The sequence below is a fragment of the Schistocerca americana genome, chromosome 4 (genome assembly GCF_021461395.2).
Source record: "Schistocerca americana isolate TAMUIC-IGC-003095 chromosome 4, iqSchAmer2.1, whole genome shotgun sequence".
Taxonomy (NCBI): Eukaryota; Metazoa; Arthropoda; class Insecta; order Orthoptera; family Acrididae; genus Schistocerca; species Schistocerca americana.
This window is the reverse complement of record NC_060122.1, coordinates 246,918,546-246,945,056: the sequence shown is the minus strand read 5'-3', so window position 1 is coordinate 246,945,056 and position 26,511 is coordinate 246,918,546. Positions and strand designations below refer to the sequence as shown.

Here is a 26,511-nt window from a genome sequence, read left to right as displayed (position 1 = left end):
TGGTTGTTGGGGCTCGTTTCAGTTGAGATAACTGTTAGATTTTAGTTTTCAGGCGGAGGTACGTCAAGTTCCTTACGGTAAGCGAACCTTCTCGGTCTGACTTATCATATACATCGAATTCACAATGGTTTAGAAGTGACGTAATTGCTTTGTGAACAACTTTCAAATGTTAACACACATTATCATTCACCACACACTACACTTTAAGTTGTTCATTCATCCACGTCCTCTCCGTAGCACGGATAGCTTACATGGCTACTTGTGTTGTGTTTCTTGATTTCAGCATCGCGTACGTTGGTCTTACGTTTAGTTTCATGCACTCGCGATTGAATTAGTTACGTTCTGTGGCTTTAGACTTCTGTTTCACTAACCCGTTGCATCTGACGGATAGTTCAGCTATCTTAGCACTTTTGATAATATCTATGGAATATACTGTGTCTTCAGGTTTTTAATATGTTTATGTTCTTCCAAGAACCGACAGCATATTCCATAAAAATGCTATACATTTTTAGAACTATTTATAGAACATGGATACAGTCGTGCACTTATTAACATGGGGACAGTCGTGCACTTAAACAATGGAGTACCTGATGCTTGCAGATGGACTGACAATAAGTTTATTTAAGGTCTTAACAATTTTACCTGTCTGGAAAACGGAAAATTTTGTTAGTTTCGAATAGTTTCTATTTCAAAATGTATTTGACTAGCAGCTAGTTTTTGATAATACTTCTGTTTGATTTGATTTCATTTACCGATCACTGGGGTGTAGTAGAATAATAATGCAACAGATAATTAAATAAATTTTTAAATTTTAACAGAATATTTGTGCCTAGTTAAATCACCATGTTGTCCCTTTGCACATGTTTTCAAAATTGGAAACACTTTAATTTACCGGAGTAATTTCCGTAATTTCAGGAAAAACTGCAGTACATAAAAGCGAATGCCACCATTTAAATACGGAATAAGAAAATATATTATACAATGAAGTGACAAAAGTCTTGCGTTACCTCCTGATATCGTGTCGGATCTCTTTTTTCCCGTCGTAGTGCAGCAACTTGACGTGAAATGGACTCAACAAGTTGTTCGAAGTCCTCTGCAGAAATATTGAGCCTGCCTCTTTAGCCGTCCATAATTGCGAAATTGTTGCCGGTGTAAGAGATTGTGCACGAACTGATCTCTCAATTATGTCCCATAAATGTTCGATGGGGGCCGAAATCATTCGCTCGAATTGTCCACAACGTTCTTCAAACCCATTGCAAACAATTGTGGCCCGGTGCCACGGTGCAGAGTCATCCAAAAAATTCCATGGTTATTTGAACAACGGAAGTCCATGAATGGCTGCAAATGGTGTCGAAGTAGCCGAACACGACCATCAACGAACGGTTTAGCTAGACCAGAGGACCCAGTCCATACTATGTAAACACAGCCCACACCATTATGGAGCCACCACCAGCATGCACAGCGCCTTGCTGACAACTTGGATCCATGGCTTCGTGGGGTCTGCGCCACACACGAAACCTACCATCAGCTCCTACCAACTGAAATCGAGACTCAGCTAAGCAGTCGTCTAGGGTCCAATCGATATGGTCACGGCCCAGAAGAAGTGCTGCAGGCGATGTCATGCTGTTAACGAAGTCACTAGCGTCGGCTATCTGCTGCCATAGTCCATTATCAAAAAACTTCGCCGCACTATCATAACGGGTAAGGGGAAAAGATGAAATAGTGAAGGCAGCAGAGGATCAAATAGGTAAAACGACGACGGCTACTGAAAACCCTTGGGTAACAGAAGAAATATGAAATTTAATTGATGAAACGAGAAAATATAAAAATCCAGTGAATGAAGCAGTCAAAAAGGAATAAAAACGTCTCAAAAATGATATCGACAGGAAGTGCAAAATGGCTAAGCAGGGATGGCTAGAGGACAAATGTAAGGATGTAGAGGCATATCCCACTAGGGGTAAGATAGGTACTTGCCATAGGAAAATTAAAGAGACCTTTAGAGAAAGGAGAACCACTTGCAAGAATATCAAGAGCTAAGATGGAAACCCAGTTCCAAGAAAAGAAGGGAAAACAGAAAGGTGGAAGAAGTATATAGAGGGTCTATACAAGGGCGATGTACTTGAAGACAATATTATGGAAATGAAAGAGGATGTACATGAAGATGAAATGGGAGATATCATACTGCGTGAAGAGTTTGACAGAGCACTGCAAGAACTGAGTCGAAACAAGGCCCCCGGAGTAGACAACATTCTATTAGAACTACTGATGGCCTCGGGAGAGCCAGTCTTGACAAAACTCTACCATCTGGTGAGCAAGATGTATGAGACAGGCGAAATACCGTCAGACTTCAAGAAGAATATAATAATTCCAATCCCAAAGAAAGCAAGTGTTGACACATGTGAAAATTACCGAACTATCAGTTTAATAAGTCACAGCTGCAAAATACTAACGCGAATTCTTTACAGACGAATGGAAAAACTGATAGAAGCCGACCTCGGGAAAGATCAGTTTGGATTCCGTAGAAATGTTGGAACACGTGAGGCAATACTGACCCTACGACTTATCTTAGAAGCTAGATTAAGGAAAGGCAAACCTACGTTTCTAGCATTTGTAGACTTAGAGAAAGCTTTTGGCAATGTTAATTGGAATACTCTCTCTCAAATTCTGAAGGTGGCAGGGGTAAAATACAGGGAGCGAAAGGGTATTTACAATTTGTACAGAAACCAGATGGCAGTTATAAGAGTCGAGGGGCATGAAAGGGAAGCAGTGGTTGGGAAGGGAGTCAGACAGGGTTGTAGCCTATCCCAGATGTTATTCAGTCTGTATATTGAGCAAGCAGTAAAGGAAACAAAAGAAAAGTTCGGAGAAGGTATTAAAATCCATGGAGAAGAAATAAAAACCTTGAGGTTCGCCGATGACATTGTAATTCTGTCAGAGACAGCAAAGGACTTGGAAGAGCAGTTGAACGGAATGGACAGTGTCTTGAAAGGAGGGTATAAGATGAACATCAACATAAGCAAAACGAGGATAATGGAATGCAGTCGAATTAAGTTGGGTGATGCTGAGGGAATTACATTAGGAAATGAGACACTTAAAGTAGTAAAGGAGTTTTGCTATTTGGGGAGCAAAGTAACTGATGAGGGTCGAAGTAGAGAGGATATAAAATGTAGACTGGCAATGGCAAGGAAAGCGTTTCTGAAGAAGACAAATTTGCTAACATCGAGTATAGATTTAAATGTAAGGAAGTCGTTTCTAAAAGTATTTGTATGGAGTGTAGCCATGTATGGAAGTGAAACATGGACGATAAATAATTTGGACAAGAAGAGAATAGAAGCTTTCGAAATGTGGTGCTATAGAAGAATGCTGAAGATTAGATGGGTAGATCACATAACTAATGAGGATTTATTGAATGGAATTGGGGAGAAGAGGAGCTTGTGGCACAACTTGACTAGAAGAAGGGATCGGTTGGTAGGACATGTTCTGAGACATCGAGGGATCACAAATTTAGTACTGGAGAGCAGCGTGGAGGGTAAAAATCGTAGAGGGAGACCAAGAGATGAATACACTAAGCAGATTCAGAAGGATGTAGGCTGCGGTGGGTACTGGGAGATGAAGAAGCTTGCACGGGATAGAGTAGCATGGAGAGCTGCATCAAACCAGTCTCAGGACTGAAGACCACAACAACAACAACAACAACCTAACGGGGATGTTCGTCGTACTTCCAATTTTGATTTCTGCGGTTATTTCACGCACTGTTGCTTGTCTGTTAGCACTGACAACCCTACACTAAAGCCGCAGCACTCGTTCGTTAAGTGAAGTCCGTCGACTACTGCATTGTCCGTAGTGAAAGGTAATGCCTGAAATCTGGTATTCGCGGCACACTCTTGACACTGTGGATATCTGGTTACTGACTTGCCTAACGATGTCTGAAACGGAATGTCTCATGCATCTAGCTCGAACTACCATTCCGCGTTCAATGTTCATTAGTTTCCGTCGTGCGACCATAATCACTTCGGAAACCTTTTCACTTGAATCACCTGAGTATGAACGACAGCTCGGCCAATGCAGTACCAAGGTTTAATATTATCCCTTACCATTTTGTCATGCACGTACAGAAACTAGTGCACTGCAGCGTACAAGTAACCTTCCTAATAAGTAGGCAACCCCGATATGGATCACAAGTAACGATTTATTTATTTATCAAGAGGAATCAAACTTCCTGGCAGATTAAAACTGTGTGCCGGACCGAGACTCGAACTCGGGACCTTTGCCTTTCGCGGGCAAGTGCTCTACCAACTGAGCTACCCAAGCACGACTCACGCCCCGTCCTCACAGCTTTACTTGCGCCAGTATCTTGTCTCCTACCTTCCTAAAGCTGTGAGGACGGGGCGTGAGTCGTGCTTGGGTAGCTCAGTTGGTAGAGCACTTGCCCGCGAAAGGCAAAGGTCCCAAGTTCGAGGCTCGGTCCGGCACACAGTTTTAATCTGCCCGGAAGTTTCATATCAGCGCACACTCTGCTGCAGAGTGAAAATCTCATTCTGAAGAGGAATCAAGTTTGTGAGAACTGCGCCAGTTAGTGGGGAGTTACAAATGGTTGCACTCCACTGAACTAGAGAGAGATTGTGTTACCAGTCCGCTCTCCTCTTATTGAAAAAGCCATCACAGATCGTCGTATAACATGTGTCACAAAACAAGCTAGAACTGGTATCTTTTTTTTTTAAAGAAACACACGACTTCTCGTTCTCTGCTAAGTACGGTTGTCCTGTACAGTTTACTCACTGACTGATAAAGGCAGCAGGTAAATTATAGAGCAAGAACTCGTAATACTGCTGCGTGCGTTTGATGCGCTGGCGCTGGGCCGGACTTACCTGAAGGAGCTCTTGCGTTTCCGCGAGTGGTCTCCGCTGCTGTCGACGGTGGGGTGCAGTTCCATCGCCACGTCGCTAGATAGACTCTGAGTCGGACCTCCTCCGAGGTACATGGATGTGGAACAGGAATTTCTGCAACACGCGACCAAATACCATGGATCAGTAACGACCAGTACGTGTTTGTTTTGCGTACAGACGATACTCATTAGCGAAGCTATTACCGCACTTAATAAATTAACATGGGACGAATTTACTAAAAAAAATATTTCTTATTTTCACTCTTAATTGCCCCTCCATTCGTACTCAATCGATGAAAATGTAGAACTGTGAACATGATCTCTGTTATGTAATGTGTGAAAAAAATCTTGCGGAATTGTTACAGTGAAGGCTTAAGTAAGAATTCAGGAAAACTTAGCTGAAAAATCAGTAAACAATAAAATCCGCTCATCCTGATAACAGGTTAAAATCTCCCTTCTAATAATTTAGAAAGCAATTCGGACAGTTCATAAAAATTTTAGTACCACAACACATTTGTTCTATTGAAATAGAAGAAGACTTATCACACGCCAAGCTGTCCTCTGTCCTCTTGCTGTTTATAAAATATAATTTGTTATCATACGGCACGCTGCTGCATGTACACCAGAAGCATCGCGCGTCTACTCGCCAAAAGAAGTCGTCATGTGTCACAGGATGGTGCCCTATAGAAATACTAGCGAACCCAGTAATGTTTCGCAGTTATTAAATAAGTGTAGGAATTGGATACATGTCCCAATCTCCTCCTGCCCCCTCTCTTTGTCCATCTCCTCCTCCTCCTCCTCTACCCCTCTCTCTGTCCAGCTCTACCTCCCCCTCTCCGTCTCTAGATCTCCCCCTCTGTATGAGCACTCCTTCCTTCCCCGTCTCTATGTCCATTACCTCCCAGCCCCCTTTCCTCTCTGTGCCTCTGCTCTTTCCCCCTCTCTCTGACCTTGAGCCTTGTTTGTTGTTATAGGAAACAAAACCTCGATTGGGAACTGAAGTCGCTTAAAATAAATGGGTAAATCTGTTGCCACCATTGGCATACGGTGTATGAGACAGACCTCTCAAGCTGCTGCTTCTGCGAGGATAATAGCTTTAATGACATTATTTCGCAAAGTTTTAATCTACGAACAGGTAGGATTACACGTATACGGACCGTTCAGATTGCTCAAATGGTTCAAATGGCTCTGAACATTATGGGACTTTTCATCTGAGGTCATCAGTCCCCTTGACATAGAACTACTTAAACTTATCTAATCTAAGGACAAGCACACATATCCATGCCCCAGGCGGGATTCGAACCTGCGACTGTAGCAGCAGCGCGGTTCCGGACTGAAGCGCCTAGAACCGCTCTGCCAAAGCCGCCGGCTCCACCTATTGGACTCCCTTGACTTAAGCCCTAGTGAGTTCAACTCGTAGAAATGTGAAGGAAACACTTCACGGCATTCGCTTCAGAACTGCTACGAATTCGTGCAGCTATAGGCCGCGCCGCTCGAACTGTCAACACAACTGGTACTGCTAAGAGTATCCTACGGCTTCCACATCGCTGGCAACGGGTTATACAAAATGCTGGTGACTACTTTGAAGGTCAGTAAAACTTTGAAACACGTTATCTTGTGCGAGCTGTAAATAAATGCCGGCCGGTGTGGCCGAGCGGTTCTAGGCGCTAGTCTGGAACTGCGCAACCGCTACGGTCGCAGGTTCGAATCCTGCCTCGGGCATGGATGTGTGTGATGTCCTTAGGTTAGTTAGGTTTAAGTAGTGCTAAGTTCTAGGGGACTGATGACCTCAGAAGTTAAGTCCCATAGTGCTCAGAGCCATTTTTTTTTTTTTTGGTAAATAAATAGTTGCCAGTATTAAAGTTCCAACCCTCGTATAGTAATAGACCTATAGACATTTGAGGATTCCACTTCGTGTAAAGCAGAATTTCTTCTTGTCACTACTTACCACATGTTTTTCGAAACTTAAGCCTATAAAGGTTTAAAGGTTTTCGTTTCACTCAGATTGCCAAAGTAAAAAAAAAAAAAAAATTCCAATGAAAAATGAATTGTAATAAAGAAGGCAGATGGCAACACGACCAAACAGATGCGTTAGTGGGTAGTGAGTGAAATATAACCGTAACCTCACCTGTACGTATCTGGTGTCCACTATTGCTCGTTTAAATAAACACATAGATAAACATCCTTGTGGCTGTACCATTCGTGCATGATCCAGCACCTCAACAGCGAAGCGTTGATAGCACGTGTAGGTCCTATCAGCCACATGAGCTTCTTTACCAATTGCACCTGCCAATTCGTGTCCCTAATTCCTATGTGCCCCGGTAACCAACATAATGATACCTCCTATCCCATGCTTCGTAAACGGAGCAGGAAGTTTGTCAGTCGTGTATTTGTATTGCTTGAAGGCCACTCAAGAGACCCTAGGAAAGAAAAGGTATTTCGCCGAGCCTGCTGTAAATGTAAAACAATTCCGGGTCTTCAGTAACAAGCGTGCAATCGATTCCAGTCCTGCTCCATACCAATTGACGCTATATCGCTCTTTGTGCAGATCCCTCAGTCTCGTTGCTCGCGCGTGATTTGTGAAACTCTACACCTTTGCAGGGCGAGCGAAGCCAAGGTCCCGTATGCTTGACGCACACGAGGGGCTGCCGCAGGCTGGCAACTGGCGACTGCTCCGTCTGGACAAATACCTTCAGTGGGATTCACCTGGCAGGTTGCAGTTGCAGGCTTCTTCGGCCAAGATTTACAGTCCGCTAAGACACTGCGTCATGAACCTCCGCTTACGATAACAGGTAAAAGCTGACGCAAGGAAAGTAATATTCTTAGTCGGCGCACAGATCTGTATCCTTGTTATACGACCTGGGAGGCTTCTGGCGAAGGACAATCTTCTCTGTGGCCTTATACCATCACAAAGCCGTCGACGAAGAGATAGCCAGAGTGCAAATTTAAAGACCCATTTCGGCCTTCGCTGCTCACACCGAATTTCTTCTTCTTCTTCTTCTTCTTCTTCTTCTTCTTTGACTTATCCCTCTAGAGCAGTGGTTCCCAACAGGTGTCCGCGAGCTATGCCAGCGGGGTCCGCAAGATGCTATTAGAATAAAAAATATATTAAATATATTTCGTATGATAACATATTTTTTGTTTTGGCTGCTCAACATTTTTTCAATAATGAATATGTCAATGTTTTTTCTAATTACCAAAAATAGAAAACGTATAAAAAGACTCTTAATTTGGCTTTTTTAGGTACTTGATACTGTGATGTGACAAGGTACCAATCATGCTCGATGAGGGGGTCCTCGAGAAAATTTTGTTGGGAACTCCTGATCTAGAGGGTAGGCGTTTTCTCCTTCAAGCAGTCTGCGTTACTCCAGTCTAAAGCTGTTAACTCCTTCTCATCCACTACTCTATCAATATATATTTCAATGACAAAGGTGGCAGACCCTTTTAGCTCTTCTTGGGGCCTGGATTAAATCCTTGGTCCGCAGCTCGTGGTCGTGCGGTAGCGTTCTCGCTTCCCACGCCCGGGTTCGATTCCCGGCGGGGTCAGGGATTTTCTCTGTCTCGTGATGACTGGGTGTTGTGTGATGTCCTTAGGTTAGTTAGGTTTAAGTAGTTCTAAGTTCTAGGGGACTGATGACCATAGATGTTAAGTCCCATAGTGCTCAGAGCCATTTGAACCATTAAATCCTTCTTTGGTCACCTCTCACTACTCATTCTTTTAAACTGTTCAAACTACTGAAGAGTTTATTCTGAAGTTTGCTGGCTATGGGTTGGTTATCCATTTTTTTCTATACATTTTAATGTTTTGTTCTTATCTTCACGGGTAACCTGTAGGCATCTCTCATAAAGTCTAATTCCGTTGTCCTGACATAGTTCCTTCTTTTATTCGTGTCTACATTTCTGCATCGTACAGTGTCCATAATACTATGTACCCTCTTTTTTTTAGTGTTAACTAATATTATTCTTTCAAATCAATCTATACAAACAATTCGTCGCTCGTTTACCATCGTTACTTTAGCCTCAGTATTTTGTCATAGGTGCTGTCACTGGATATAGTAGACCTTAAATATTTAAAATCTCGATATTTTTAATTTTTTCTTCTTATAGAACTAAATTTATACCTTGTTTACCAATAGACACATATTCTATCTTTTAGAAATCATTTTTTAAAACCCCACCTCGTGTATTACTTCTGTAGTTTACCCATGCGTTCCAAGTCTAGTCTGAAGTTCGCGAAAATTATTTGCTCATCTGCAAAAAGTAATGAATGCATTCTTTCCGCTCCAACTAACATACCTGTTCCTGAACTTTTCTTGTACAATGCCTTCGGCGTTTGGTCTAAGTATATCATAAAGAAGAATGAGGATATACTGGAAACTTGCTGAAGGCTTTTGGTGGTTTTAAAGCTTTCTGTTATCTCTTTCTCATCTTTATTTTTCCTTCTGTCTCTTTCTCATGACTAAACTGAGGTGACAAAAGTCATGCAAAGCGATATGCACATATACAGATGGCGGGAGTATCGCGTAAAAGAGGTCTAAAAGGGCAGTGCACTGGCGGAACTGTGATTTGTACTCAGGAGGTCCATGTAAAAAGGTTTCCGACGTAATTATGCCCGCACGACGGGAATTAAAAGACTCTGCACGCGGGAAGGTACTTGGAGCTAGACGTATAAGATAATCCGTTTCGGAAGTCGTTAGGGATTTTACTATTCCGAGATCCACAGTGTCAAAAGTGTTCCGAGAATACCACATTTGGCATTACCTCTCACAAAGGAAAAATGCAGTGGTTAACGGCTGAGAGCAGCGGTGTCTGCGTAGAGTTGTCACTGCTAACACCTGTGGAGCCCACTGACGCCTAATTTTGCCGCACTGTCCTAACCGTTACGCTCGTCGTACGTCCCACCCTGATACCTGCGGTTATTTCACGAAGTGTTGCTTGTCTGTTAGCACTGACAACTATACGCAAACAAAAAATGGCTCTGAGCACTACGGGACTTAACTTCTGAGGTCATCAGTCCCCTAGAACTTAGAACTACTTAAACCCAACTAACCTAAGGACATCACACACATCCATGCCCGAGGCAGGTTTCGAACCTGCGACCGAAGTGGTCGCGCGGTTCCAGACTGTAGCGCCTAGAGCCGCTCGGCCACCTCGGTCGCCTCTACGCAAACACACCGCCCTGAAGCGACCGACGTCAGTGGCTCTGGTAACGGCACGACATCGCCTACAGCACCTCTCCTGGGCTCGTGACCATATCGGTTGGACTCTTAGACGACTGGAAAACCGTGGCCTGATAGATGAGTCCCGATTTCAGTTGGTATGTGCTAATGGTAGGGTTCAAATGTGGCGCAGATCCAAGATGTCACAAGGCACTGTGCAAGCTAGCGGTGACTCCTTAATGGTGTGGACTTTATTTACCTGAAATGGGCTGGTTGTTCTGGTCCAGCTGAGCCGACCATTGACTGGAAACGGTTATTTTCGGCTACTTGGAGACCATGTGCAGCCATCCATGGGCCTCATGTTCCCACACAACGATGTCATGTCAGCAAAGCCATAATTGTTCGCAATTAGTGTGAGGAGCATTTTCGACAATTCGAGCGAATGATCTGGCTACCCAGATCGTCCGACATGCATCCCAAACGGTTCAAATGGCTTTAAGCACTATGGAGATTAATATCTGAGGTCATCAGTCCCATATACTTAAAACTACTTAAACCTAACTAACCTAAGGACATCACACACATCCATGCCCGAGGCAAGATTCGAACCTGCGACCGTAGCAGCAGCGCGATTCCGGACTGAAGCGCCTAGAATAGCTCGGCCACAGCGGTCGGCAATGAATCCCATCAAACGCGTATGGGATATAATCGTGGGTTTAGTTCGTGCACAACACCCTGTACCGGCAACACTTTCGCAATTATGGACGGCTATAGGGGCAGCACGGCTCAATAGTTCTGCAGTGGACTTCCAACGACTGGGGCCCCTTTGTTCTATTTTGTTAAATATCACACACATATATTTTACTATTCATTCACCTCCATATTTCACGATTTTCATTTAACATCTACTCTTTTAATGCAATTCCATAACACCCAATACATGGGCCGGCCGCGGTGGTCTAGCAGTTCTATGCGCGCAGTCCGGAACCGCGCGACTGCTTTGGTCGCAGGTTCGAATCCTGCCTCGGGCATGGATGTGTGTGATGTCCTTAGGTTAGTTAGGTTTAAGTAGTTCTAAGTTCTAGGGGACTGATGACCACAGTAGTTAAGTCCCATAGTGCTCAGAGCCATTTGAACCAACCCAATACATGTTTCCATCCTCCTATGAAGCTCGACACACAATTTCTTTCCGCATCTCTTGACTGCTAGACACATTTATCCTCCACGCCCACTGGACTTTTGAACGCCTTGGAAATTCTTTCGAACAACTCTTCGGTGTGGAAACAGAGCAATGACAGGCGAAACAAGATAAAATGTGTATGACGGCTGCTCTGAAATTTTAAGTCGTGCTGCAGCCAAACAGGAGCTACAAGTTATTGCTTGATCGACTGAAACATTGGCGAAACTTGATCTTGGATAACTGGTTTAGGTGCCTCCGTCATTTCATGTATGTTTTATTGCATATATTACTTACCAGAGAATTTACGTTGAAAGTCGAGTTCTGTTCGTTTCAACTTTGTCCTTACGCTGAGAAAAACAGCTACACAGGTATTCTAGAGCTATAGACGAATACGCTCTCATCGTTGAACATCAATTTTCAGTTTTATTGTACCCTATGCCATACGCAATTAACGAAATAATCGCGGTAAAGACTGTGGATGCCTCTGTGAGCTCGTAACATTTCCTCATGATCCCTACGCTTAACATTGGGTTGTTGCACAAGTTCTTAGCGTTTTTCCAATAGTTTAATAAACACAACAAATACACACAACAGAGGCTTTAGTCATCATTAACATGCCCTCCTTCACCATTTATAACAGTATGCCAATGCTGGGGTTACTTTCGATGCCGCGACCGTAGAAATCACTTGGTTTTCAGGCGAAGACGTCGTCGAGCCATTTCCGGAGCCTATTTTCATCCGGAAAGGAAGTTTCTTCAACGTTGTTAAGTAGAGAGCGGAAAACGTGAAAATCAGAGGACGCAAGACGAGGTAAATAAGGTGGGAGCAGAATGACTTCCGCCGCACGGGATTAGCCGTGCGGTCTGGCGGAGGTTCGAGTCCTCCCTCGGGCATGGGTGTGAGTGTGTTTGTCCTTAGGATAATTTAGGTTAAGTAGTGTGTAAGCTTAGGGACTGATGACCTTAGCAGTTACGTCCCATAAGATTTCACACACATTTGAACATTTTTTGAGAATGACTTCCAACGCAACTCCTGTATAGTGTTTTTTGTTATACAGTGTTTTTTTGGTCAGTATAGCAGAAAAGAGGCGGGCATTATTGTGGACTAGCATCACTTCACGCAGTCTTCCTGGTCGTTATTCTTGGATTGCGTCTGCAAGACGTCTCATTTGTTGACAATAAATGTCAGCAATGATGGCTACAGCTCGGGGAAGCAAGGAAGCAATATGCAATATACCACATCGTTGCTGTTCCTCCAGATGCATAACATTAGCTTTCACGGATGCGCACAGGTCGCTGCCTTGTCTGGACTCAACCATTCCTTTCTTTTACTTATGTTAGCATGAAGACACCATTTCTCGTCACCAGTAACGATACAAGATAGGAGTGGTCGGTGTTGTTCATGAGCCAATTGATGGCGAGCAAGCAGAGGTGCAAGGTGCACTTATAGTAACCCGTTGATGTTTTGATATTGGTTAAGAGCACGCGGTACCCATACACCCGATTTTTGAACCTTCTCCATTGCATGAAAATGTCACAGTTCAATCCATTTACCAGTCATCGAGGATACTGACGTGGATTAATCTGTTTAAACGATCTTAATCAAATCCCGAGGGTATTCTTGAACGTAAAGTCACTAATATCAAAATCATCCTCTTTAAACGATTTTCTTCCCGTGTACTGTCCAGTGGCATTATCCCCATACACGGCGCAAATATTTATGGTTGCCCCCGCTGCTGTCACACCTCTATTGAATTCAAATAGAAGAACATGTCGGAAATATTCCGATTGACGCATTCCGTTTTCTAGCATTCGCAGATTCACTCACTATCTCCAAATGACAGAAATAGCGACAATGAACTACAAATAAAAAAAGAGAGTCGATAAATAACCCCATAGCAACCGGAATACCAACATGCAAAACAAAAACGCTAAGAACTTATGCACGAACCTAATACAAGATAGAAGCAGCCAGATTAAACACAGTATTTATCTTCAAATTTATCCATTATGGTTCCACGGTAACAACGCCACCACCTTCAAATACTGCCATTTAAGAATGTCAACTCACACACATATCAGCCGTCTAGTTTCCAAACTGTTATTTTATTGGGCTACCAGTTTCGCCGACATATTACGCCATCTTCAGGCCTCCTCACCGACATATAGGAAGATTCCAACCTCGGTTCTGGTGAAAGTAGGGGCCAGAATTTAAAGACTGGTATCTGTAGATTTTTGATACAGCGATTTGGTGATCCTGCATCAGAAATCCACTGACGCTAGTCTTTGAATGCTTGCCCCTGTTGTGCCCGGAATTCAGATTGGAACTTCCTACACGTCTGTCAGGGACCTGAAGGTGGCGTAATATATCGCCGAAACTGGTAGCCAAATAAAATAATAGTTTGGAAATTAGACGGCTGAAAGGTGTTTGAATTGACATTCTGTACTGAACAACTGAGGTCCCACAACCATATCTGAAAAGATGGACATACAGAGACTGCCATTTAAGTTCCACGAGCAGCTACATTACACGTTCGTATGGCTACACCACCCTACTAACGCCTTAAAAGCGTGTTTCTTAGTTCCTCCGATGTCTGCTGTCATGCCTAGTTCTTAAGGGCTCCAAAAGCTGGGGCATGTCTGGAATAGATCGCACTAGCCACGTGCACACACTTGTCTTTCCAGGTGCAATAATGTTTCCCAGAATTATCATTTCATGAGTCCGTTTCAGCTCACAGCTTTGTGATATGATTCCTACGTGGTCAAAAGATGAGATAGATTCCAGACGTTTATCGCTTACATACATTGAAGCGCCAAAGAAACTGTTGTAGGCATGCGTATTCAAATACAGAGATATGTAAATAGGCAGAATACGGCGCTGCGGTCGGCAACGCATATGCAGACAACAAGCGTCTGGCGCAGTTGTTAGATCGGTTATTGCTGCTATAATGGCAGATTATCAAGATTTATGTGAGTTTGAACATGGGTGTTATAGTCGGCATACGAGCCAGGGGACACAGTATCTCCGAGGCAGCGAAGAAGTGGGGATTTTCCCGTACGACCATTTCATGAGTGTACCGTGAATATCAGGAATCCGGTAAAACATCAAATCTCTGGCATCGATGCGGCCGGAAAAAGATCCTGCGAGAATGATACCAACGACAACTGAAGAGAATCGTTCAACGTGACAGAAGTGCAACCCTTCTCCAAACTGTTGCGGATTGCAATGCTGGGCCATCAACAAGTGTCATCGTGCAAACCATTCAACGAAACATCACCGACATGGGCTTTCGGAGCCAAAGGCCCACTCGTGTACCGTTTATGACTGTCGACACAAAGCTTTACGCCTCGCCTGGGCCCGTCAACACCGATACTGGACTGTTGATGGCTGGAAACATGTCGTCCGGCCGGACGGGTCTCGTTTCAAATTGTACTGAGCGAATGGACGTGTACGGGTGTGGAGATAATCACATGAACCCATAGACCCTGCATATCAGCAGCGGACTGTTCAAGGGTGGAGGCTCTGTAATAGTGTGGGGCGTGTGCAGTTCGAGTGGTATGGAACCACGGATTCGTCTAGGTACGACTCTGAAAGGTGACAATTACGTAAGCATCCTGTCTGATCACCTGCATCCATTCATGTACACTGTGGATTCCGACGGACTTGGGCAATTGCAAGAGGACAATGTGACACCCCACACGTCCAGAATTGTTACAGAGTGGCTCCAGGAACACTGTTCTGGGTTTAAACACTTCCGCTGGCCGCCAGACTCCCTAAAAAAAATTATTGAGCATGTCTGGAATGCCTTGTAACGTGCTGTTCTGAAGACATCTCCACCCTCTCGTACGGATTTATGGGCAGCCCTACAGGATTCATGGCGTCACTTTCCTCCAGCACTACTTCAGACATTTGTCGAGTCCATGCCACGTCGTGTTGCGAAACTTCTGCATGGTCACGGGAGGCCCACACGATATTAGGCAGGTGTGCCAGTTTCTTTTGCTCTTCAGTGTAGTAATCGGATAATATCGGGTTGCCTTGGTTTGGTAAGGGCTTATCCATGCATTTATTACCACGTAAAGAAATTTATCGTCCGTTGTATCAAATAAAAACAGTTCCTGTAGTTCCTTACGACTTTCTAGAGACGAAACTGTCCTGTGGAAAAGAGTACAGTTAGCGAACAGCCTGAGGATGATGGTTACCCTATCACAGGTAGTTTATATTTATTGACAACATTACAAGTTCTCATACGCTTTCGTGGTAGACACCCTATGTTAATTTCTGTTCAAAGTTTCGTATTTCGGTATAGCGTTCTGACTTCCATTAGTCAAACATTCTTCGACCCAGTTCACACTTGTGGAGTGGATCTGACAGGAGCCACTTTGCAGTTATTCAGGGAGTCATTCTCTTATTGAGAAGACCGGAAGAGCGATCTTACTTGCTAATAACATTTAGCACATTTCTTTATTCAAGCCAAGCGGTTTCGACAGACTTTGTTGTTATCTTCAGGTCTTAAGAAATCTTTTTGTTATGAAACGTGTTCATTTTACGTCGGACCTCACGGCAAGTTGTCATGTGGACGAAAATCGGCACATTATAAAAGTATTTGAAAATATAAATCACTTGTGCAAATGGCCATGTCCATATATAAACAGTTCACAGATGTTTGTTGCATTCCATTCCAACTTGGCGTGAGGTCGAAAGTAAAATGAACACGTTTCATTACAAAAGGATTTTTTAAGACGTGAAGATGACAGAAAAATCTGTAGAAACTGGTTATCTTAAAAACAGAAATATTTACGCGATGTAGGCTGTTGAATGTTTTTACGAAACAAATGTACTTGGTTGATACTAAAGCGGAAAGAGGATAAATGCAATTCTCAGATAGTGTAAGGCTTTCTATTTTTATGTGCATGTGGAGCGATGTATCTGAAGATCAATCGCGTCTTCAGCTTGGGTCAGCGGTCGCGAAGGTTTAAAAGGCTGCGTCGAGAAGAGAGACCTATTTTGGAGTGCGACATTCCGCCCTCGAAGAGAGCCAAGTCGTCAGAGAATATAGTAAGGTATCAAGAGATAGATATGAGACAAATGGAGTAGTTTGGGCAATTGATATGGAAGCAGCCGCGGTTTGTTCATTCACAAATTTATAAATAAATTTAGAGAGCGTAGGCATTTGCCTGCAGGGAAACAGCGGCCGTTAGAAATTAAAATTGTAGAGCCGCCGCAAGTCACATGGAACTTTTTCTTTATTTATAAAGCGTATACTGTAGATAATTTATGTTGGTTGATATTATTGTTTTATTCAAGGGACAGTCTGAAGACGGGAGAGTAGTTAGAGTACCGTACTGTATTAGTCGTGGGAAGTCGTTCGACTAACTAACTTAAAAAGGTGCAACGCTGAAGACCAAGTAAGACCAAAGTGTATATAGTTGACACACATTTCAAAATAAATATTAAATCAGATGGTTAGTTGTCAATACTTCCAACACGTAAGTGACTAGAACACAGCATGGAACGTATTCACCAGTAAAACGAACAAAGGAATTAAAAGATTTATGTCGCTTTAAGAAATATGAAATACATATAGTGCTGCAAATAAAGAGAAGGCGGAAACATCAATACTAAAGATGAAAATTCCTATGAAATCCGCATGGAGAGAATACATACTCATGTAAGTGATAAACTGACGATGGAAATGCGCAATTAAATGAATCCCGCTTCATTATAGCGTATTAATCACTGTACTGTTCTAGGAAAATTAATAGATAACGTGTGCCTATGAGAAACGGGCAAGAATTGATGTGACATTTTGCACAAAACTTCGCGACGATGTAGCACTTTGTAACAGTGCGTTTTAGAACAGAGACTGCAGTTTTGAATAAAAGGGGAGAAAATGGTAAATGAAAACAAAATAATATCCTGCAAAATTATTGTATGATTTGCAGCGAATTTTATGTGGACATCGACCGATAGAGTACAGGTATAACATAAAAAGAGGACTGTGAAAGCGTCAGCAATATTGCTTCCTGGATGCGGTTCGGTGACGGACAGGCAAACACTCCTCGTCGCATATTGCGAAACTTGTGGATCGCGGCGTGCTTCTGGCGTCGCTTCTCGGGAAATCGCATTACACGTTTTACGTCCGAACAGGGTCACCGAGGAACGATTTTCAGACCCTGTCCTCAAAACCGTTGTAAGGAAAAAAGTCTATCTGAAACTGGACACATCTCGCGCAGCGTTTTCAGCAGCAGTGCGGCCGGCCTTTGTGGCCGAGCGGTTCTAGGCGCTTCAGTCCGGCACCGCGCTGCTGCTACGGTCGCAGGTTCGAATCGTGCCTCGGCTGTGGGTGTGTGTGACGTCCTTTTGTTAGTTAGGTTTAGCTAGTTCTAAGTCTAGGGGACTGATGACCTCAGATGTTAAGTGCCGTAGTGCTTAGAGCCATTTGAACCATTTGTAATCACCGCTGTAACATCGCATGTCCTCTCATCCCGTTAACTCTCGTTTCTTTTCCTGCTTGCCGTCTGGGTGCTTCGCTCATTTTGTGACGCAGTGTAGTATGAAAAAGTCAAATGGTGTCTCCAAGGCATTTCGTTCTAAGTATTAAAAAAATGGTTCAAATGGCTCTGAGCACTATGGGACTCAACTTCTGAGGTCATTAGTCCCCTAGAACTTAGAACTAGTTAAACCTAACTAACCTAAGGACATCATGCACATCCATGCCCGAGGCAGGATTCGAACCTGCGACCGTAGCGGTCTCGCGGCTCCAGACTGCAGCGCCTAGAACCGCATGGCCACTTCGGCCGGCGTTCTAAGTTTTACCGAATGATCACGACGAAAGTGCCGTAGTGAAATATGGAGTGACTTGGTGTAATGATTTATAGCATGCCTTTAATTTTGATAAATGTAAGATTATTTGCGTAAGTAGAAGAATAAAATATGACGATTTAGAGCACAGCATTGCACTACAGTCAGGACAGCGAGTTAAATATTTGAGCCTAACGTGAAAAAGTTTAATGAAGAGCACATATCCATACACGCGCGGCACAAGGACAATGGGGAAGACATAAATGAAACGAGTGGAAGAAATGATATGTGGTGATAACGGGAGACTGTTGAGGATCCGACTGATTGACCGTGTGAAGTATGACTACGTCCTGAATAAGGCAGGGAAAATAAGCCTAAAAAGTAACATTACGAATCAATGGCTACGCATATAGGATGACGTACGCCCCTGAAATCTGTAGTTGAACAGTAAGTACAGGCCTAAATACGAGTATGCAAGGCAGACGTGCGATATTCAGTGATGGGAAGTGCGCCAGTTAAGCGGAAGCGAAAGGTATATCTTGCGACAGAAGTGGAGAACTGCATCAAAGGAACCTTGGGTAAAGCGAGAAAAGCTTGTGGAATGTTGACTGAGATCGTCACCTGGTCTGATTAACCTCAATTAACCTCCTCAGACCTAATGTAAAATATATGCTGAATACAACTTCTATTTTTTTTATAGCTCAGGCAATTAAACAGTACTGAAGTGTCTGATTGTATAGTGTACTTTACGCCATGTGCTATCTGTGCTTCACTTGTTTTCGTTTTTGCAAGCTCCCATTAACTATCAGCATCCGACTGAAAAAAGCTGATACTTACAGGGCGATTGCTCGTATACAAAACACTTGTAAATGTGGACGGCACACTTGGTGCTGCTGCATCTACAGGTAAGGGTAAAAATGTTCTTAGAGGAGTAGGTAAAACTGCTCAGTTTCTACTTTTAAATGGGCCTACCTTGTTTTGTGGCGCTAAATTGAATTTTTCTCTAATGAAAAGTACCACTTCTTCCAGCCTTGGTAATGGTTGGATTGCCGGCCGAAGTGGCCGTGCGGTTAAAGGCGCTGCAGTCTGGAACCGCAAGACCGCTACGGTCGCAGGTTCGAATCCTGCCTCGGGCATGGATGTTTGTGACGTCCTTAGGTTAGTTAGGTTTAACTAGTTCTAAGTTCTAGGGGACTAATGACCTCAGCAGTTGAGTCCCATAGTGCTCAGAGCCATTTGAACCATTTGAATGGTTGGATTACTGTTGCTTTTGTTGCATGTAACAATGCAGGGAGACCTGGTTTGGAGTCATTTGAAACTCGTGAAATTTTGGCTTACCGTACTATTCCTATATCTGAGATGGCTTCAAGAAAGAGAAATAATTTCTACACGTTCTTAGTAAGTTTAAACTGGAATGCGTCTGAAATTTGCTGTGGCATACCTGAAAACAGTATGACCATAATTTTTTCAAATGTTCAAATGTGTGTGTAGCACTAGGTGTGTATCAGTTGGCGTACATTCGACATCGACGTGTACTTTCCACATCTACATCAATAGCCCGCAAACCATCTGACGGTGTGGGGCCGAGGGTACTTCTCATACCACTAACTGATTCCCCCTTCCCAGTTCAATTCGCGAATGGCGCGTAGGAAGATTGACTGGTGGTAAGCCTCTGTACTAGCTCTAAGTTCTCGAAATTTCTCACAGTAATCATTTCGAGAGGAGTATGCGGGAGGAAGCAGTATGTTGTCCGATTCTTCCCGGAAAGTGCTCTCTCGACATTTCCGTGATGCACAATGCCTCTCTTCTAGCGTCTGCCACTAGATTTTGTTGACCATATCTATAACGCTCTGACGCTCACTACATGATTACGTGACAAAACGCGCTGCTCTTCTTTGGATTTATTTCTTCTATTAGCCTTACCCGGTAAGGGTCCGAGTTTGATGAACTTAAGATTCTTCCTTTGAATCTCAGTCTGGCATCTGTTCATTCCACTTAAGCCGCTTCGGAAAGATACTCCTAGATATTTGACGGTGGTTACTGTTTCCTTTCTTCACGCCAATTAACTGACCTGAACGGAGATAGCTTGTCTCATGTGAGTCAACTAAGTGTAGTTCCGCAAGTGAAATACAGGGATTGGACAAAAATACGGAAACACAGCGAGAAAAGCACGCTTAAACATAAATTTAGACGCTAGCTACGCCTGCAGGTTGCGCTGTTGTATCTGACCACAAATGGCACCTGTCCAGTGTCCTCGATATATTGTAGGCGTCAGTCGTGGTCGGAACAGAGGTCTGTGCAATTGTGAGTGCATTACATCGCAATAAAGTGATTTCGAAAGTGGATAAATTGTAGGTGCTCTTACGGTGAGTGCTTCCATATCCAAGGCAGCCGAGGTGTTTGCTGCTTCGCCGCGCGGGATTAGCCGAGGTGTTTGCTGCTTCGCCGCGCGGGATTAGCCGAGCGGTCTTGAGCGCTGCAGTCATGGACTGTGCGGCTGGTCCCTCCGGAGGTTCGAGTCCTCCCTCAGGCATGAGTGTGTGTCTTTGTCCTTAGGATAATTTATGTTAAGTAGTGTGTAAGCTCAGGGACAGATGAGCTTAGCAGTTAAGTCTCATAAGATTTCACACACATTTGAACTTTTTTTTTTGTTTGCTGTTTCAGGGGGCGCCATATCGAAGATTTACGCCGAAAACAGGAAAATGGGAAGAACATCACCTGCTAAGTTACAACGCGGATTAAAGTGTGTGTAGAGTGATCGAGACATACGGTCAAGGATAATAGCTGCAGAAGGCACTGCAGACCCGAATGTCGCGAACCCTATCAGCACCAGAACAACACGAAGGGAGCTCCATAAGCTGCGAATTGCTGGGCTAACTGGAACTCCAAAAGCACTCCTCAGTAATTCAATTAAATTATGAAACCGTCAAGGTTGCACAGAAGTTTGTTTTTATTTCAATGGCGACCAGTCCACTATCAGACCAACCTGTAGAAGAGTGTCTCGTGTTACAGTTAACGTATACAACGCCAATCAAAGTACAAATATGTTTGACAAGATGATTACGTATTATGTAAGTGCTACCATAATGTATACAAGCTGGCCACATTGCTTGTTTGAATAGCTAAGTGCAAGGTACTATTTGCTTATGACAGTCCAGTGCTGCGTGCAGCAAACCAATGTTTTATGTCTTTCAAATGGCTCTGAGCACTATGGGACTTAACATCTATGGTCATCAGTCCCCTAGAACTTAGAACTACTTAAACCTAACTAGCTTAAGGACATCACACAACACCCAGTCATCACGAGGCAGAGAAAATCCCTGACCCCGCCGGGAATCAAACCCGGGCGTGGGAAGCGAGAACGCTACCGCACGACCACGAGCTGCGGACTGTTTTATGTCTTCCTTACTCCGTCCTTCATGAGATATTTTGCTGCCGAGCTAGCAGAATTCCTTAATTTTATTTAGTTCGTGATCCCCAAATCCGATGTAAGGTTTCTCGCTGTTTTCATTACTACTACTTCTCATTATTTTCGTCTTCCTTCGATTTACTCTCAATCCATATTCTGTACTCATTAGACAGCTAATTCCATTGGATCCCGTAATTCTTCTTTATTTTCACTGAAAATAGCAATATCACCAACGAATCTGATCACTAACATCCTTTCATCTTGAATTTTTATCCCATTCTTGAACGTTTCTTTTACTTCCATCATTACGTTTTCTATGTACAGATTGAACAGTAGCGGCGAAAGGTTACATCCCTGTCTCACACTCTTTTCAATCCGAGTACTTCGTTCTTGGACTTCTGCTCTAATTGTTCCCTCTGGGTTCTTGTATATATTGTATATTAACCTCTTTCCCTATATCTTACCGACATTTTCCTCAGAATTTCTGGCCCATTGCACCATTTCACATAGTAGACTGTTTTTTACATGTCTACAGACACTGTGACAATGATTACAATGCTGGGCAGTTCAGTTTAAGAGCAATTGCGATCTCTGAAATGGGAGACTTAGATGGACGGTAACAGCGATACAACCTTAGGTATACTATATTGATGGACGAAAGAAAGAAGTACAAAAATGTTCAAGGAAATTCAAGAATACATGTGCATAAGTTACTTATGAACGAAATAGGGAACTGCAGGAAACCCAAGGCTACATGGTTGCAGGAAAAATGTGAAGAAATCGAAAAGAAATGATCGATGGAATAACTGATTCAATATACATATGTAAGTCAAAACAACCGTCACTGAGATTAAAAGCGAGGCCAGCACAGGGAATTCCAGTGCTAAACGCAGAGAAGGGAGCGGATAGGTGGAAAGAGTACACTGAAGGCACTTGGATGAGGAGGAGAAATTTTCTGATGTCATGATTGAGGACGAATCAGTAATCGATATGGAGGACGTAGGGGATCCAATATTTGAGTTAATAGAGCGATGGAAACGACAAATAACGCGGAGGGGATGGATAACATCGTTGAGGGAAGTGGAAACCAAACGACTATTTAAGATGGTTTGTAGAATCTATGAGGCTGGTGATATAGTATCAGGGTTTCGAAAAAAATCTTCCATACAATTCCGAATACAACAAGGGTAGATAAGCGCAAGAACTATCACATAAACAGGATAACAACTTAGTTGTGTAAGTTGACTGTACAGAAAAACAGAAAAGAAAATTGAGGTTCTGTTAGATGTCGATCAGCTTGGTTTTCGGAAAGGTAAAGGCACCAGAGAGACAGGTCTCACGTTGTGCTGGATATCTAAATCTACGAAAAATCACGCCGGCCGCGGTGGTCTAGCGGTTCTGGCGCTGCAGTCCGGAACCGCGGGACTACTACGGTCGCAGGTTCGAATCCTGCTTCGGGCATGGGTGTGTGTGATGTCCTTAGGTTAGTTAGGTTTAAGTAGTTCTAAGTTCTAGGGGACTTATGACCTAAGATGTTGAGTCCCATAGTGCTCAGAGCCATTTGAACCATTTTTTTGAACGAAAAATCAAGACATCTTCAGAGGGTTTGTCGATCTACAGAAAGCGTTCGACAATGTAAAATGGTACACAACTATCGAAATTCTAGATAAAACAGGTGTAAGCTGCAGGAAAAGACGGGTAGTATAAAATATGTTTAAGAACCAAGAAGGGACTATAATAACGAAAGATGAAGAATAAAGTGAGCGGATTAAAAGTCTTGTAGATAGGGATGTATTGTTGAATCTGTACATCTAGGAAGCAATGCTGGAAATAAAAGAAAGATTCAAGAGTGAGATTGAAATTCATGTAGAAAGGATACAATGGTGAGACACACTACTGAGCATATAATAACGACTGAACCGAAAAAAAGAGAAAGTAATGAGGAGCAGCAGAAATAAGTTTAGTGAGAAAGTTTTACTTCGGAACTAGTGACCATGAAGTAGAAGATGTTACGGAATTCTGCTAGCTTGGAAGTGAAATAACACAGATGAAGAGAATATTCCTAGGCAAAAGGAATCTACTTCTATCAAACGAAGCCTTTAATTTGAAGAAGATATTTCTGCGAATCGACGATTGGAGGACAGCATGTATAGTAGTGAATCATGGATTGTAGGAAAACCAGAAAACAAGAGAATCGAAGCATTTGAGATATGCTATAGAAGGCTGTTGAATATTAAATTGAATGATATTAAGAGGTTCTCCGTCGAATCCAGCAAGAAAGGAACATATGGAAAGATCACCGACAAGAAGAAGGGACAGTATGGTAGGACACCTGTTAAGACATCAGGGAATAATTTCCATGGTGCCAGAGGAAATTGTACAGGGTAACAAGTGTATGAGAAGACGGAGATTGGAATACGTCCTACAAAAAATTGAGGACGTAAGGTGCAAATGGTACTGTGAGATGAAGAAGTTGGCACAAGAGAGGAAGTCGTGAAAAAGTAGTGAGAACCGAGGACAAACAGGTCAACATGAGCTTCATTGCAGCAAAATGGAACAAGTAGTAAGAACACCACATTTCTGAACAGCGCTCAAGGAAACTATGTTGTAATTAGCTTCCACTACATAGCTATTCTAATTAAGGATGGCCTCTCATCCTATTGTATGAGACTGAAAGGTATGACCAGTTGTAAATGTATGTTTGCTCAACGGATGAGATGTGGGACTGTCGTTTGCCCGGTGACGCATTCCTGAGTCTCTCAGCTAACTGCTGTTTATTGATAGCATCTCGCATCCTCCTGAGACCCGTCTATCGACGCTATCTACTCGTTTTACGTCGTGGCGCTATGTGCAGTCTAACGTGTTGAGCTGGGAGTTTCGTGAAATCGTGCCTTGATAAGACCGGTTTCATAACAGCTGTGGGACTCACGTTTTCAAGCTGTACCTGTCTACAGCAATTGTTCGCTTTCTCCCTGAGTAGAACAGTCGATTATGCGGCGACTTAGCATCAGTCGTGAATGTCAGTGCAAGCTTTTACTTATTCAGCAGGTCGCTAACCTGATAGACGCGCAGCTTTCACTTGGGATCCAGAGGGCGCAACACTTCTGCAGTCCCTAGTTTATTCGACGATATGAAACTAATATATTCGACGTTGATAGATGCCTGAAAGTACTGTGAAGGCATCTTATTTGCACAAGACTGCTGAGTCTTGTTAATACTCATGAGCGGGGTAAAAGCCGAGAGTAATAATGTGTGCTAAATTTAAGTTTCAGATCGGAAATCCAGATGTTAAACACAGAAGAAGAAATATTTGCGGCAAGTATATGAAATTTCTTCGACTACAATATTCGACGTTATTTTTAAATATTAACGTAAACTGCATCTGTTCACATCTCATACATCTACATCTGCACTCCGCGAGCATCTTATGGTCTATGTCGGAGGGTACTTTGCATACCAGCACTTCCCCCTCCCCTCTTCTCTGTTCCGGTCGCGAATGGTGCGCAAGAACTGGTCGCATGCAACACAGGAAAAGTTGAAGTGGAAGTGAAATAGTATGGTTCAAATGCCTCTGAGCACTATGGGACTTAACTGCTGAGGTCATCAGTCCCCTAGAACTTAGAACTACTTAAACCTAACTAACCTAAGGACATCACAAACATCCATGCCCAAGGCAGGATTCGAACCTGCGACCGTAGCGGTCACGCGGTTCCAGACTGAAGCGCCTAGAACCGCTCGGCCACACCGGCCGGCCGAAGTGAAATAGTACTGCATTTACACTGAAGAGCCAAAGAAACTGTTACACCAGCCTGATGTCGTGCAGGGCCCTGCGAGCACGCAGAGCTGCCGTAACAATACGTGGCATGGACTCGACTAATGTCTGAAGTAGAGCCGGAGAGAATTGACACTATAATTCATGCAGAGCTGTCCATAAATCCGTAAGAGTACGAGGGGGTGGAGTTTTCTTCTGAACAGCACGTTGCAAGACATCCCAGATATGCTCAATAATGTTCATGTCTGGGGAGTTTGGAGGCCAGCGGAAGTATTTAAACTCAGAGGAGTGTTCCTGGAGCCACTCTGTAGCAATTCTGGACATGTGGGGTGTCGCATAGTTCTGTTGGAATTTCTCTAGTTCGTCGGAATGCACAATGGACATGAATGGATGCAGGTGATCAAACAGATGATTGCGTAGCTTGCGTACGTCTCACCTGTCAGAGTCGTATCTAGAAATATTAAGGGTCCCATATCACTCCAACTACACGTGCCCCACATCATTACAGTCTCCACGAGCTTGAACAATCCCCTGCTGACGTGCAGGGTCCATGGATTCATGAGGTTGTCTCCACACCCTTACACGCCCATCAGCTCGATACACTTTGAAACGAAAGTCGTCCAATCAGAGAACATGTTTCCAGTCATCAACAGTCCAGTGTTGGTGCTGACGGGCCCAGGCGAAACTTAAAGCTTTGTGTCGTGAAGTCATCAAGGGTGCACGAGTGGGCCTTCGACTGCGAAACCCGTATCGATGATATGTCGTTTATGGGTCGCACGTTGACACTTGTTGAAGGCCCAGCATTGAAATCTGCAGCAGTTTGCGGAAAGGTTGCACTTTTGTCACGTTGAACCATTCTATTCAGTCGTCGTTCAAGCTGGCCGCTGCGGCCGAGCGGTTCTAGGCACTTCAGTCCGGAACCGCACTGCTGCTACGGTCGCAGGTTCGAATCCTGCCTCGGGCATGGATGTGTGTGATGTCCTTAGGGTGTGATGTCCTTATGTTAGTTAGGTTTAAGTGGGGGACTTGTGACCTCTGATGTTAAGCCCCATAGGGCTTAGGGCCATTTTAACCAGTCGTCGTTCGTCCCCATTCTTGTATGATATTTTCCCGGCCGCAGCGATGTCGGAGATTTGATGTTTAAACGGATTCCTGATATTCCTAGTGAAATGGTCGTACGGGAAAATCCCGACTTCGTCGCTACCTCGAAGATGCTGAGTCCCGTCGCTCGTGCGCCGACTATAACACCACGTTCTAACTCACTTAAATCTCGATAAGCTGCCATTGTAGCAGCAGTAACAGATC

The 26,511-nt window shown here is 43.6% G+C and overlaps 1 protein-coding gene across 2 annotated transcripts in view; it reads right to left on the bottom strand.

Moving 5' to 3' along the window:
- Positions 1-26,511, bottom strand: part of LOC124613225 (protein cycle) — a 996,167-nt gene that overhangs the window by 184,896 nt on the left and 784,760 nt on the right. For both annotated transcript variants that reach the window (XM_047141899.1, XM_047141898.1), the window contains one exon: positions 4,869-5,000. In XM_047141899.1, coding sequence (XP_046997855.1) covers positions 4,869-5,000 — 132 coding nt within the window. The remainder of the gene's footprint in view (positions 1-4,868; positions 5,001-26,511) is intronic.